This window comes from Pochonia chlamydosporia, chromosome 4 (genome assembly GCF_001653235.2).
Source record: "Pochonia chlamydosporia 170 chromosome 4, whole genome shotgun sequence".
NCBI classification, from domain to species: Eukaryota; Fungi; Ascomycota; class Sordariomycetes; order Hypocreales; family Clavicipitaceae; genus Pochonia; species Pochonia chlamydosporia.
This window is the reverse complement of record NC_035793.1, coordinates 3,119,346-3,134,101: the sequence shown is the minus strand read 5'-3', so window position 1 is coordinate 3,134,101 and position 14,756 is coordinate 3,119,346. Positions and strand designations below refer to the sequence as shown.

The following is a 14,756-nucleotide window of genomic DNA, read 5'->3' as shown; positions in this document are numbered from 1 at the left end:
TTGCTCGGGGGGCGGTGTGCCATACTAACTACCACTTCCAGATATCACTATATTCTTTATCCTCTGAGTGCAATTATCATGTTTGCTCGGGCCTTGCCCTCACTTCCCAGTAAATTTAGGGACTAAAACTCTGTCCTTGCCTGCGGCGCTGCGATTATAATTGCTAATCCGGCAGCGCATATGCAGGCAACAAGACAAGTACACGACAACACGTCACTCATCGTCTAACACACAACTCCATTTCAAGCAAACAGTGCATTATTTGACAATTTCAATCCGTATTTTCCATTCTACCGAGTCTATAAATTCATAGGCCGTTCGTTCCTCGCACATCATCAGGCCATCCGGCCTTTATCGGCCCAGGGCACCCTCAAACTATGCAGCATCATCATCCATCGTGGCTTCTCCCGACATTGAGCACCCGATGAAACAGAAAACTTTTTGGTTTGCAGAACTTTTAGAGTGCCTTCGTTATCTCCGTTACATGAATCCACACAGATCCGGGAAAATGTGAAAAAGTAGAAAAAACCAGAACAAAGGGAAATAATTTATAAAGCCCATCCCCCTGGGCTCTCGAAACATGCCTTCTCATTCCGAGACCCAGTAGATCGATTGCTCCACGATCGGTGCGTCCCTCCGTCCATTTCCTGCAAGACAAAAAGGTGCCACCACTTAAATAACAACGCCTTTGGAACTTTCTCCAACGTTAACTTATTCTCTTTTTCGTCACATCGCCGATTCACCCTTTTCCCTGTCACCCCGACGCCGGGTATTGGGATGACTGCATTTATCGGGAAGACATGGCCTTGGTGACAAGGCGCTTAAGGGCAAGCTCCTGCTTCTTGAGGTCCTCAGCAGAGGAGTCGGTGATCTCAAGAGTGGCCATGGCCTCGGAGATGGTCTGCTCGATCTTCTCCTTCTGGCCACGCTTAAGCTTCAGGGACAGAGTAGGGTCGGTGACAATTTCCTCAACGCGGCCAATGTAGGACTCGAGCTGCTGCTTAGCCTCGAATCGCTTGCTGAAGGCCTCGTCGTTGCTCTTGAAAGCCTCGGCGTCGGAGATCATCTTCTCGATCTCACCGCTGGAGAGCTTACCAACAGAGTTGGCAATGGTGATGTTGGCGCTGCGACCAGAGGTCTTCTCAGAGGCGGTGACCTTGAGGATACCGTTGACATCGACCTCGAAAACACACTCGAGGACAGCCTCACCAGCACGCATGGGAGGGATAGGAGCAAGAGTGAACTCTCCGAGGGAGGTGTTGTCCTCGCAGTTGACACGCTCACCCTGGTAGACGGGGAACTGAACAGTCTGCTGGTTGTCGGCAACAGTGGTGAAAGTTCTGATACAAGTCAGTCAGCGGCTGTTTCGTGATATATGAATGAAACTCGGGAAATCGCTCAAAAAAAAAAGGTTAAGGGCTGGCAGCTGGTAGCGTTTGTGCAGCTGGCAGCGTTTGTGCAGCTGGCAGCGTTTGTGCAGCTGGCTGCGTTTGTGCAGCTGGCAGCGTTTGTGTAGCTGGCAGCGTTTGTGCAGCTGGCACCATAGTTTGGAAGGAGCTGCCAGCAAGCTGGTTTCCTGTTTGTGAAAGTGCAGCACACTTGTGCAATATTGGGGAAGGAGTGGCAGGCACACTTGCCCCTGGTGGTAAAACACCAAAAAAAAGTTCGCGATGTCCAACAGGTGTGGGCGAAACGGCACACGCAACACCAATAAAAAAAGCGTATTCTCACCTCTTCTTGATACAGGGGACCGTCGTGGATCTTGGAACAACTGGGGCGAAGATATTGCCCTCCATGGCAACACCAAGGGACAATGGAATGACATCGAGAAGGAGAAGGTCGGAGGTCTCAGCGGAGGTGGCCTTGCCGGAGAGGATACCGGCCTGGACGGCGGCACCGTAGGCAACGGCCTCGTCGGGGTTGATGCTCTTCTCGAGCTTCTTACCGTCGAAGAACTCGGACAGGAGCTTCTGGATCTTGGGGATACGGGTAGAGCCACCGACAAGGACGATCTCGTCAACAGCAGACTTCTCAATGGCGGCGTCCTTGAGAACCTGGGCAACAGGCTCGAGGGTGCCAGCGAAAGCCTTGGCGTTCAGGTCCTCGAAACGAGCACGGGTGATGGTCAAGGTGAAGTCCTCGCCATCGAAAAGAGAGTCAATCTCAATGGTAGCCTGGGCACCGCTAGAGAGAGTACGCTTGGCACGCTCGCAAGCAGTACGGAGTCTTCGCAGAGCACGAGCATCACCGCTCAAGTCCTTCTTGGACTTGCGGGTGAAGGCATTTCTGCAGAATTCGAGAAGGTTGGTGTCGAAGTCCTGACCACCAAGATGGGTGTCACCAGCGGTGGCCTTGACGGTGAAAACACCACCCTGGATGTTAAGAAGGGAGACATCGAAGGTACCGCCACCAAGATCGTAGATCAGGACGTTGCGCTCCTTGTCGGTCTTGCCAGAGCCCAGGCCATAGGCAATGGCGGCAGCAGTAGGCTCGTTGATGATACGGAGGACATTCAGGCCGGAAATGGCACCGGCGTCCTTGGTAGCCTGACGCTGGTTGTCGTTGAAGTAGGCGGGGACAGTGATGACGGCCTTCTCGACCTTCTTGCCGAGCTTGGTCTCAGCAATCTCCTTCATCTGTGGGAATTGTTAGTTCAATTATTTCTTCTGAACATTGAAAAGAATACCCCGCATCCGGGACAGTGGAGGAGAACGCACCTTGAGGAGGACCATGGCAGAGATCTCCTGGGCGGAGAAAGTCTTGGTCTCGCCGAGGTACTCGACCTGGATCTTGGGCTGACCAGCATCGTCAATGATGGTGAAAGGCCAAGACTCGATGTCCTTCTTGACGGTAGGGTCATCGAAACGGCGACCGATCAGACGCCTAAGGGTGATCATGTTAGCGTTTTGAACATGTAGGCAACGCGGGATAGAATCGGCGCAGCCGCATTCATCCAGAGGGTCGTTGCGTCAAACACTCACTTGGCATCGAAGACGGTGTTCTTGGGGTTCATGGCAGCATTGTTCTTGGCAGCATCACCAATCAAACGCTCCTTGTCGGTGAAGGAGACGAATGAAGGGGTGGTGAAGGAACCCTGCTCGTTGGCAATGATTTCGACATTGGTACCCTCGTAGGTGGCCACGCAGGAATAGGTGGTACCTGGATGTGTTGTCAGTCCATCAAGTCTCTGTCAATCTGATGTTGGGAAAATTTCTGTAGAGACCACCAAAGCCTTGCAGTGACGAAGAAAACGTGACCGTTTAAAAACTTCACCCACAACAACACCTCGGTTTGAACACCAGAATCTCAACAAGCGTCAGGAAGGCTATTACGCACCCAAATCGATACCAATGGCACCGTCGTAAACTTCGTCAGCCATCTTGGATTATGTCTGAAAGGGGAGGAGGAGAGAAATTGTCGGACGTCGATAACGACTGAAAGAGGATGGAGAGGAAGAGAGATTAAGAGGGAGGAGAGTTTTGCGCGGACGATAGCAGTGGGGTATATCGGTGTAGAAATTCTTTCTCTCCCACCAGCCAAAATTTTTGTGATTTTTTTTTTCGGGCCACCCCAAACACTTTTTTTTTTCTTGTTCGCCTTTGCTGTGTACCCGCTTGAGGTGGGGTAACCGAGCCAGACAACCACCGAGAAGGGTCCTCGAAGGTGCGCTAGTCCTGTTTTGACAAGCGTATGGCCTAATATTTCAGGAGCACATCTAACATGACCAATGTTGCCAGTGCGAATATCAACAAATGGCATACTCCGTCCGTATTTACATACTGGCAGTGTGATATTTCGCCCGTTGATCAATTTCCCGCATCTAATCTTGTATCATCTAGATGATGCTCTTGTACTGCAATTGCACCCTCTGTTCATCAAAATCTGCCTCTCTATCTTCCTGTCATGAAAATGTCTACTTCGCGACTCACCAGTTGAACCACCTGGCGGCCACTTCTTACTCGCCTCGAGCGCCACTCATGACTTCAAGTGCCAGCACATGCAGGTGGTGGATTCACTGATAACTGGCTGTCAATAGGTCTTGGTTCCTGCGTTCTCCGTTGGATGACCCGGGAGACCTTTTCGTCGCTGAACCCACAACTTTCGGTCAACCCCGTACGACGGGCTGTTTCCTTTGCCCCTGGAGCCGACATCCATCCAATGTTGCCTGTTTATCTGCAAGTCAGGGCCGCCATGCTGCATTGCCGTTGGAGGCATAGATATTAACTCCGATTGGCTCGATTCACTGCTGCAGACGTGGTCCTGTCAATATGTCCCTAGATGGTGCTGGTGTTGGCGTACCAAGCATGTGTCCATGCCAGCAATTCCGACGACATGATGCGATTTATTCTTCAAGCTGCTTATTTATAGCACCATCTTGGACTTGGAGCTTAGTTCGTCTTGTCCAAGTCTTCACTTCGCCCAAGTGGATGCTCACTTTCCCCGTCTGCTTCAATGACCTGAGTTGTGAGGCAATGGCAACAGCGATTCTCCAGCTTTCTATACTGAGAAAATAGCTTGTTTCAAGCGAATTGCGGCCAACCAACAGAGCACTGGTACATGCCATGGTTCTCAACGCATTGCTGATGAATATCTAGGTATCCAGTAACGCCCACGCTTCCGTCTGTACGATCTCATGAGTTAACCCCCGCACTGAACCAGTGCCACGTTGACTACTGTCCCAATCTCAGAGGCGATACAACATAGAATACGTACCAGTAGCAATGATATGCTCAGTCAAGACATCTGGAGAATTTAAATCAACGACGGACCTCAACCCCCTTGCCATCATGAATTCCTTGCCCGCCGAATCACAACTGGGGTTCAAACGTAGGAGGTATCGCATATCGCGGCGTGTGCTAGGGCATATTGCGCTGTGTTGGTGTATACTCGAATGTGGGCGATATCTTCGCCTACCTTCACCACCGGATGTAGCTCATCTCGTCTATTCACCTTCCATATCAAATCACAGCGAGCCCTTGCTCTTTCCTGCGACAGCCCAATTTATGCCATGTAAATTGATCACGTTTGATTCGCGCCACTCTGCCCGCCAAAGTGATATCGCACGCCTCGTAACGCCTGTTGGGCAGCCTCCCTATCTACCCCATACCCACGTCATTCATCACCCTCCCTCTCTCCTTCATAAGTTTGGACCTTCAATCACTACAGCATCGTGCAGTAATCTTGGTCGCTTTCTTTGCCCATCGTGTCCGATTGACAAGATGCCTGAATTTACATACAAGTCTTGTGGAGTCAACAGGGACGTAAGTATTACGAGTATAAATAACCACAAAGGCTACTAAATCTGTCAAACCAGGGCAATCACTACTGTGCTCGTGATTACGGAAATGACGTACGAAACACGAATTCGTATCACTATTCCAACGCGTATGTCTATCAAACGACCGGACCTAGAGACAAAACTAATCCCACGTAGCGACGGCTCCTACTACTACTCGAATCCGAATGGTAGCACCTACTACAACAATGGTCAAGGCAGTTCGGTTTATACTTCGCCTGGGGGATTGAGGTATTACTCGGGATGTGGTGAGGGTAGTAGGCAGGACAGCAAGAAGTGATACGGGACGACAGAATTGGAGGGATGGAAGAGTTGTTTATTGATACCATCGGATTGCACAGAATACAGAGTATATGCGGCTTCCACCATGGGACGTGTGAGAATGCCAGCTACAAACCATCAATGTAACTATCACTGCATCACCGTCATTACCGGCCTGCGCAATTCTTCTATCCATGTTCATGATATAAACAAATTTTCCATACATCGTTAAAAGTTCTCAAACATGACGAGCTTCTCTTCCCAAAATCCATCATCTTACCTACTCACATATCCATCACAACCTCTCACGATCCGTCAATCCTACAAAATTCCAATCCCTGCCATTCCTCCCGCCACATCATCCATGAACAGAATAGTACACAGACAGCGAAACAATCAGCCCCAAATACACAACAGCCTCCACGAAAAGCTGCCGCTTCAAGATTCCTCTCTGCTCGGCCGTCAAATACCCCCTCTGTCCCTTTCCATACCATGCAATTGTCGCATCAAACTTTCCATACAGCGCCAACAGCCCAATCAATGGAAAAAGCAAGGTAATCACAACAATGACCATAAACACCCGGCTCTGAGGCCCATCCTCCTCTGGACACTGCCGGCGTCGGTACAAGATGTCCTCCCTCGCGGAACGAATCAACTCCGTCTCCGAAGGACTGAAAAAGCTGTATTCGAGATTGGCAGCGTCAGAAGTGTGCTTGAGAGTGTCTCTGCGCTGGCGAGTTCGTGCAGAGAAGCCGCTTAGGCGAAAGAAGCGCGCTGAGAGCAGGGACGTATTCGTTGGCAGGGAAGTGCGGAAGAAGGACCCAGAGTTGGTGTCGAGGATGCCAGAGGAGTTGAGCTGTCCCTGAGTTGGTTCGTATGCTGTATTCACATTATCAGATGCAGTCTGGCGAGTTGCTTTTTGCGGAGAAGACTTACGGAGAGTTCGCAACGGCGTGTGTCGTTGGTATGCCTTTTGTGGTTTGGGCAAACCACTTGTGTAATGGGCGTCATAAACTGGTGTATTTGGTGTTTTTGGCCCGTATGAAGACACTGTGCTGATAGTGAAGGAGCGTGCTTTGGCGGCAAACATTGAGCCAACTTCGGTGTGATCCTCCTCTCCGCGCTTGCGGCGCTCGGATTGCAGGAGGGCTGCTTCTGGTAGACTTATAAGCGGGAATGGAAGCTGAGGGATACTATAGTCAAGTAGGCTGCTCTGGTGAGCAAAGTCTCTGCTCTTGTATGGAGTATCTCCGTCCCGTGTTCCAAGGCCAAGGATCTCTTGTGAGTCTCGGCGCTGTATCGAGCCGGACCACTGTTTGTGTCTACACGAAACGGTTTCCACGACGGCGTTTGGAGAAACGGGGAGTGCTGTCTCAAATTCATCTTGCTCTGGATCGGAGTCCAGGCTGTTGTAGCTCATTACCGGTTTTCGCAACCCAGATAACTTGCTCGACAGCTTGGGCATGTTAGATGTATCAGTCGAGAGGCGGTTCAGGTGCCGGACCGCAGCCGCAGCACGGGACTGAGCCCGATTCACAGAGTGAGACTGGCGTGGGAATCCTGTAGAGGTTGTTTGGGTTTTTGATATGTCGTCGTACCCTTTTCTACCGTGGTGAGTGTGACGCACCTTCTGAGAATTTGCGCTGGCATCGATGAATTGGTCGAATGTCTCGTCTTCAGAAGCGTCCGATACGTCGGCAAGACTGCTACCCACATCTCTATTCAGTCGAAGGGTTAATTCCAAGGCTCGATGAGGAGCCTGTTCCGTAGTGACTGTCTGCCAGTCGCCGTCTGTATCCTTCTTGCCCGAGGTAGCCTCAACCATCTCACCGAGCTTTGATAATGGGTGCTCGTCGCTGGTAGGGCTGAGATGGACGTGTTTAATGACAGGAACTTTAACCGTATCATCGACTTTCTAAGTTGATTGTATGACGGCGTTGTCATAAAACGACCCTGCTTGGAGCCGTCTTCCCATGCTGTTTGGGAAATTCTTCTTCGGAGAGTAAATGGCGGTACTTGCAGCTTCGCTCCTGCTATTAGTGCGGTAGAGAGCCCTACTGACCTCCTTTTCGGCCGAAGGGTTCAGAAATAGAGAGTAGCCTTCGCCGTCATATCGAAACGGGTCGTTGCTCGCACGGCTCGAGGACTTGGAGTAGCTGGATACGAGTTCACCATATACATTACGGTCGAAATTAAATGTGAAGGGGCGTTTTTTGCTCAGAGCACGAGACATTTCGGGCGTGTACGCCTCCTGCTTGCTGCTGAAACTGGGTTTGCAGGTCTCCTTGTCGTCTTCATAAACGCTCGAGGCACGCTGCAAACCATCATTGGGAATGTTGCTGGTGCTGAACGTCGGCAAAATGGCCAGTTTACGGGCTGAGGTTGGTGCTATGAGATCGGTGTTTCTTCGTTGTGCTCTTTCCGTGGCTTGACGAACACGACCCATGATATCTTGCACTGGAAATGCTAGACGGCCATGTTCGACTCGTTGTCTCAGTCTGGTGCTTGGCTTCAGGATGGTTTCCTCGTCTATTGCGATGGTTTCCCATTCCGAGTTTGGGTCATCTCCTCCTTGGAGAATGGGTTTAGGATATGGAGAAACAGTTCGTACGGTCGATTGTGGTTCTTTCCAAGCAGGGAGGTCTGACACAAAACTACCCGGTATGGACTTTGCGTCTTCCCAGATTTCAAACTCTTGAGGTTCGGCTACTTCGTCTTCACGGATCGGATCATTGAAGGGACTCGCAAGCTCCTTTGGCAATGTCTTGCTGTGTCCCATCCGTTTGGCACCAAGGTTGGTCCCAGTTATGTCGGTCCACTGGTCAGGCGACTGTGTGATCAGAGAATGCACGAATGGAAGGAAATGGAGGGAAACTCAGTGGCAATTGTCTAAACACATACCTCGTCATTGTCTGGGTGCATTTTTCGAGAGAGCCCAGCACCGCGGGCCCGAGAATGAGAGCCACTGGTGATGGTTCTCGTTTCAACACAGCCAAATTCTGTTTCTCGGTAGATGGGAAGGAAGAGCAGGCGATCCTCAGCAGCGCAATGTCGAATTTGCAACGGCGCTTGACGAGATAGTGGCGAGCTGGAGCGAAGGCAGGAAAGTAAGAATCTACTAGGGGAGTGAATGCTTGGCGATGCAATAATACTATGCTCAAGCTCGAGCGAGGAGCGAGAAAGGAATAGCACTCGACATATCTGGGCAGTGAACTGCGAGGACTTGTGAAAATGGAATTCACTGTGACACCGCGGTGTGACCCATAATAAGTCTAAAACATGATAGGACCGAGTAAGCGAGAATGACCTCGAGGTCGATTTTATTTACAGCAGAGGAGATTTCTAAAAGCTAGAAAATATCACTTCTTGCAGCATGGCACTTTAGAAATGGCTGTATTATAAAATGGTAGTAGACACCGCAGTTTCAGCCTATAGAGTAGAGCAATTATCCAGGGCTCAAGAAGAAACCATTCTTCCATATAACTTGGCAAACTCCTAACGTTTTAGCCCCTTATAACTGCGGACGATTCAGATCAAACAAGAAGTTCACAGCTTAAATTAAACTGCATAATTTTCTGGAAACCTCGCAAGCACGACGCGTACACGACGCGTTTGAGCCGAGCGAATGTGAGTTTACCTTGTTGTCATCTGAAGTTCAGGTTCCAACCCAAGATCACAACCTGCACAAATATTTGCTCTCGAGAGCAAGGGATTTATTTGCATGTACAGAAAACACGCATTTTATTTGCCGATGTTGGTAACTGCTCAGATCGCCATGTTGACGCCACTGGTCAAACCCAAGGCCTGCAACTGAATGAAATAAATCACTCGTTTCAGAACATTTCCTCTGCACCTCAAACCTCAAAACAAGAGGCAAGATAAGTGCAGAACAGCTCGAACCCCACAGCTTTGCCGGTGGAAACGGCGTTTTAGTGCAACTGTATCCACCGAACGCCTCTGGCCCTAAGGTGGAGCCGTGGAGATGGATGGATGGGTTTGGACTGATGAATAGATGACACAACATGAAAAACAAGCCAAGGAGCGACTGGAACTAGAGCTCAAAGTTATAACATGCTGATGCTTGGTGAAGTCTGGCGTCTCAGTGCTTGGGGGATGGACTTTACCGCTTTCCTTCTCCCTCAACGCGTGCAAAGCGCATCGTGGACTGGCAACTTGAGCTTCTCGTCAAATTCAAGCATCTTACCAAACTGATTCTTCAATATAGTGGTTCGGAGTGGCTCGTGGGGTTAGTGGAGATGGACCACTTCCTCGTGTATTTTTTTGGATCGAAACACCATGACCCTGTGTTACCTGTGGAACCAGCAAGATCTTGCGTTTGCCTGAATGGGCAGTGGCGTGGCCGGAAATTTGTAGAATGATCAAAAGCGAATAAAGTGTTTTGTGGATTTGGCGTTTCCAGTTTCATCTTTTGTGGAAGCGACTCTTCGCAGCAAGGATGTCACAGAAGTTGTGGCCAGCAGAGTGTCTGTCTCTGGCGTTTTGAGCAGACTCGCGAAGCCAACAAACCATTCCTACTTCGCGTGACCAGGTAGCTTGTGTTGTTGTGGCTGAACCATTTACCTTGCGTGTAGGCTTTCTTGCTTCTATATGGGTAGGATTCAACATCCAACCACTAGGCACGCAAAATTCGGCTGGCCCTCAACGGTCTCCGAGTCTATGGAGAACAGGTTTGATTGGCTGCACCGCAAAGATCAAATCGTCTGGCTGAAGAGACTGTTAATACTGCCGAGTGCGTGAATCTCCTTCGCCCCCTCCGAGGCATACTCTCCACGGGCTGGAAATGCAGGTCGTTTCAAAATGATGGAAACCACACAGAGTACCAACAAAGAGAATGGAGATGATTCAGAATCTGAAGGAACACCAGAGACAAGGTAATCCCGGATGAGTGCCGCACTAGATTCCCGTCCCCTGTCCGGCCCACCCTCCACGTTGGATGGCGTTTGATAGGTGTCTGGTGTTTCGGCTCAGCCGATCCAGCTCCCCTGCGAAAGACTGCTGAAGGCATGTGCAGTGAGACTGCCTGTCGGACTTCTGCCAACAGAACAAACGAAATGCCAGAGACAAGGGCCAGGGCTCCTGAAACGGGTTGCCTTGTAGGTGGAATGGGGCGCCTACTATCTCGTGCATGGGCGGCATCGTTGTCATCCCATCGGAATCTGTGAGCAGTGAACCCCATGCATCAATCTTCGATAACGAGTCGGCAAGCCACTGGTTCGCCAGACCAACCTACAACAGGCACAAAGAGGCTCAACAGGAGGTTTGGACCACGTGTATGCTCGGCCATGGGTTTGCTCGTGTGATGGTGGCGGAGAGGAAGCCGGATTAAAGCAGCGTGTGCAATTGTTGGCCCAGCCATCATGCCTGGTACAATCTGCAGTAACTCTCACGCCAGACTTGGTTCCGTTCCCCCCAAGTTTGCCGCAACCATCATTGATCGCTCTTTCCACATTTCACAAGCCGCATCCACGTCTCCACGTATGTCCGTAAATTCGTCTCGGCCAATACAAGCTCAGGGCATGAGCGTGAATGCTCCTTCCCTAGTGCTCCATCTGCCTGTCCATCCCAACTCTGGCTAGTCAAGTCAAGCAGGCAAGCGGGCAAGCAGACACCTGTCTATCTACCCAGGTACCTACATCCACTTCAAATCCACATCCACCCTCAAGTCCATGTCCATGTCCATGTCATGCCATGTCCACTTCCGCACTGTTCTGCAAGTCGAGTCGTTGGTCTGGTTTGGCTGCAACCTCAACCCATTGCAGACGGCTTCTCTTTTCTCTTTTCCCCTTCCTTCGAATTCCCTTTCATCCATCCAATATCACTCCTTAATATTGCTACTCCCATTCTCTTTTCTTCTGGCTCGTCACCATGCGCCATGGCTTTATCAGAGAGTCCATCGCGATGGGACGAGCTCCCGGATGAACTTCTCCTCCAAATATTAAGCTGTAAGCTTGCAGCCCCTCCCCACTGCCCCTCCAGCAATGGCATCTATCTGGCTGTGCAGGCCAACAACAGCCTTGGACCTGCTCTGCTCCATGTTCCTGCTCCCTGCACAATTCGTGTAACATCAAAATAGCAGTACGCTAATCAAAAGCATTTGGTCTCACATTCCAGACCTCGAGCCCCATCACGTCACCAGCTTGCAGCTTGTCTGTCGAAGGCTCCGTGAGCTTTGCCTCGACGATGAGCTATGGAAACGGTTGGCCTTTGAAAATTCACAATGGTACCAATCACTCAAGAGCCGTCGCAACATTTTTCGGCCCCTCGCAGAACGCCATGGTGAATCCTCCCACCATGACCCAATGCAATTGGATAGCGATCCCGAATCCTCTCCTACCCGTCCAGTATATCGAGACGACTTCTTGACGGCATCCACCCTCACCGGTCGCTCGCGTAAGCTCCAGGATATGGCCAATTGGGACCCTGTCTTCCCCGGCGAACGAGTATCGTGGTACGACGAGTACATTCATAGACATGGCCCTACATGTGTCAACTGGCTTCAGACTCCGCGAATGCATGACCGTGGTGTTGAGGCTACCATAGAGGCACGAGGCATGGCGTTGTACAGTCCATACGATGGAAACGATGGTGCCGGCACCATGCTCGCAGTTTCGCCGCTGGACGATGGATCAGTCTGTCTGTGGGATGTCAGAGGAACACGAGGTCAGCAAGGTAGCATACTTGCATCCAGCGATCCGGGCATACTCTTCATTGATGGCCCTGGTGACCAAAACAGCAGAAGATCAAAGAAGATAGACACCGGTGTCACGGAATGTGTCAGCGTGAACAATGACAACCACAGGGCATTCTTCGCTGTCCAAAGTCGTAAGCCTACAGCCTTCCGACTATACAGCTTGTATGAATGGAGCTAATTATGTTTCCAGACCTTATCGAAGTGGATCTGAACCGTTTGGAGGTTGTAAGCCGGGAATCATTCGAATGGTCTATCACGACCCTATCCAAAGTGCACCAAGGCGTTCCATTGACCGTGGGTACTTCCCTGGGCATTCATCTGCACGACTTTCGTATGAGAGCAATGGCATCTCGCGATGTAGTTGATCGACTGGACGGGTACCAGAGAGATGAAGCAGACGTATTTAGAGCCATCTTTGACACCAAACCGCTTCCCCCCTACGCTTCCTTGTCCCAACCCACCCCAATAAGCATTCTGCACCTTCCCCGGCCAGGTTCACATGATCAGGTATCGGACGACATATACGTTTCTGGGCGATTTTCCAACATTCTACACTACGATCGGCGCAAATTTCCAGCAATTGTAGGGTCAATCTACTCTGGCGCGCTGGTCAAGAGTTTGGCTGCCCTTCCATACCCCTTCTCCGCCGTCGATACCGAAGTCCGCCGCCAAGCTGAGCTGACGGCCGAGCAAGTAACCAAACTAAAGTCTGAAGGCGAAGGTAGGACCTTAATTGCCGGGGGCGGCTACAAGTCGAAGGGGTCCCTCGAAATATACGGTCTAAGCTCAGCAGCAGGCACTGGGGGTGATTCAACGCTGCAAAACTCCGTCACGAAAAATCGACAAACAGCTGCTTCATCCACAATTCTCTCAGTAGAGAACCACGGCTCGAAAATTGTGTTCTCGGATGGATCAGGTTTCATCAAATGGTTTGAGCGGGATGGCTCGACCGAGTGTCGGAGAATGCGAATTGGGCATAGTGATACTGAGGAGCAGTCGTCGTTGTTTGCTTCGATGCCCGCATCAGATGACATGGCCCGCAAGCTTATTTCGACCAAATGTCGGCAAGGAAACGATCGGCCCAACAACGACAATGTTCTTCTATGGACTGGAGAAAAATTAGGTCTTGTGAGCTTCACGAAATCGCCGATTTTCGAAGAAAAAGACTTCGAGGCTCAGGGCCTTGAACTGGACGCAGAGAACGAAAAGAGGCAGCAGTACGCGCATAGAATGCGACGTGCGCTGGAGCGACAAGCCGATGAGGTCAAGTTCATAGGCAGCTTAGGCGATCCGACGTATGGGCCACGGTAAAGAGGGTGGGTTTTGGATTCGGTGTTTGGTGTTTGGTGTTTGGCGTACCAAAAGAAGAAATTTGCAGAAACGGGCGATGTGGACGATGCTGAATGCATGTCCAAAGACGACTCGATTACTTATGAGACATTTTGGCAGCGTGATGAGATACGTAACTGCCACCAAACAGTGGTTTGAAATCATGCTCAGCGATTTTATCTAGCATCATACATATAATAAAGACACTTAATGACGACAGGTTGCATTCTTGTTTTGATCAAAACTGTGCAGTGCTTCATCCAGCCCGACAGTATCACCAGGGCTTCGGGTAGTCGTGGCTCTGGAAGGATAAGCGCAGCCAGGTTCGTATCATGAGCCCCTGTTTGAGAAGGACCATGGGAACCCGACGCGTATTCGCTGTTATATTTAGGTACTTACAGCCCATTCAAATGCTGTGGCTTTTGTTCAAACCTGGAATAGTTTGCACAGCCGTCCAGTTGACATCAGTCGAAGTTGATGGCCAGGGTATGAACAGACAAAGGGTCCAAGGAATATCAAAGATGATATATCAGTTGCAGGTCAGGGAAGCCCAATTGATGCATGACTAGCAAGCACGTATAGTAAAGTTCCGATTGCATTCGAATGCAGGACACCAGTGCATGATGCGTCTCTTGTTTGCGTGATGCCCAAGGCAAAAATGGGTTGTTCAACCCGTGGTGGGAATTGACGTCAACATACCTACCTACCTGGTTGGGCAACCTTGATTGTTCGCTGCCCAATGAAGCCTTGCGGTTGAGCAACAGCCTTTGATGGCAACAACACATTAGCCAATCCGTAATTGCCAATTGAGGAGTCAAACAGCTGAGTCAAATAACTCCTTTTCAGAATACCCACGGTGTGTACACAGAAACACGCACGTAGGGAAAATCAAGCATCCCTCATATTTTGATGCTCGTATGGCTTCGCCGCTCCGCTATACCAACAACACGGAAGCAAATCAACAGCGGCTTTCAAGTTGTGTGAATTCGTTAGTGGGAGGCGTAGAAGGGCAGAGTGTGTTGTTTGTGCTGTGATGTGAGGCTGAGCCAGCCAGGCTGAGGAAGACGGCAGGCAACTGGAGCCCAATGCCCCATTTTTGGTTTATGACATGAGGGCGGTTTTTCTTGTTTCTGAGACTGGATTGGGCAGACATGTTCG

General features: G+C 50.4%; 3 protein-coding genes across 3 annotated transcripts; 1 reads left to right on the top strand and 2 right to left on the bottom strand.

Moving 5' to 3' along the window:
• Nucleotides 1-787: 787 nt before the first annotated feature.
• On the bottom strand, nt 788-3,379 carry VFPPC_08362 (heat shock protein; the record flags this gene model as incomplete). Its single annotated transcript, XM_018287086.1, has 5 exons — nt 788-1,340; nt 1,732-2,636; nt 2,718-2,883; nt 2,982-3,159; nt 3,337-3,379. The coding sequence occupies 5 exons, from the start codon at nt 3,377-3,379 to the stop codon at nt 788-790; spliced, it is 1,845 nt and encodes a 614-aa protein (XP_018143942.1).
• A 2,536-nt stretch (nt 3,380-5,915) lies between these two features.
• Nucleotides 5,916-8,479, bottom strand: VFPPC_08361 (hypothetical protein; the record flags this gene model as incomplete). The annotated part of the gene is made up of 4 exons (XM_018287085.1): nt 5,916-6,436; nt 6,494-7,472; nt 7,620-8,387; nt 8,459-8,479. The coding sequence occupies 4 exons, from the start codon at nt 8,477-8,479 to the stop codon at nt 5,916-5,918; spliced, it is 2,289 nt and encodes a 762-aa protein (XP_018143941.1).
• Nucleotides 8,480-11,450: 2,971 nt separating this feature from the next.
• On the top strand, nt 11,451-13,580 carry VFPPC_08360 (F-box domain-containing protein; the record flags this gene model as incomplete). Its single annotated transcript, XM_022428607.1, has 3 exons — nt 11,451-11,520; nt 11,690-12,400; nt 12,460-13,580. The coding sequence occupies 3 exons, from the start codon at nt 11,451-11,453 to the stop codon at nt 13,578-13,580; spliced, it is 1,902 nt and encodes a 633-aa protein (XP_022284405.1).
• Nucleotides 13,581-14,756: the final 1,176 nt, after the last annotated feature.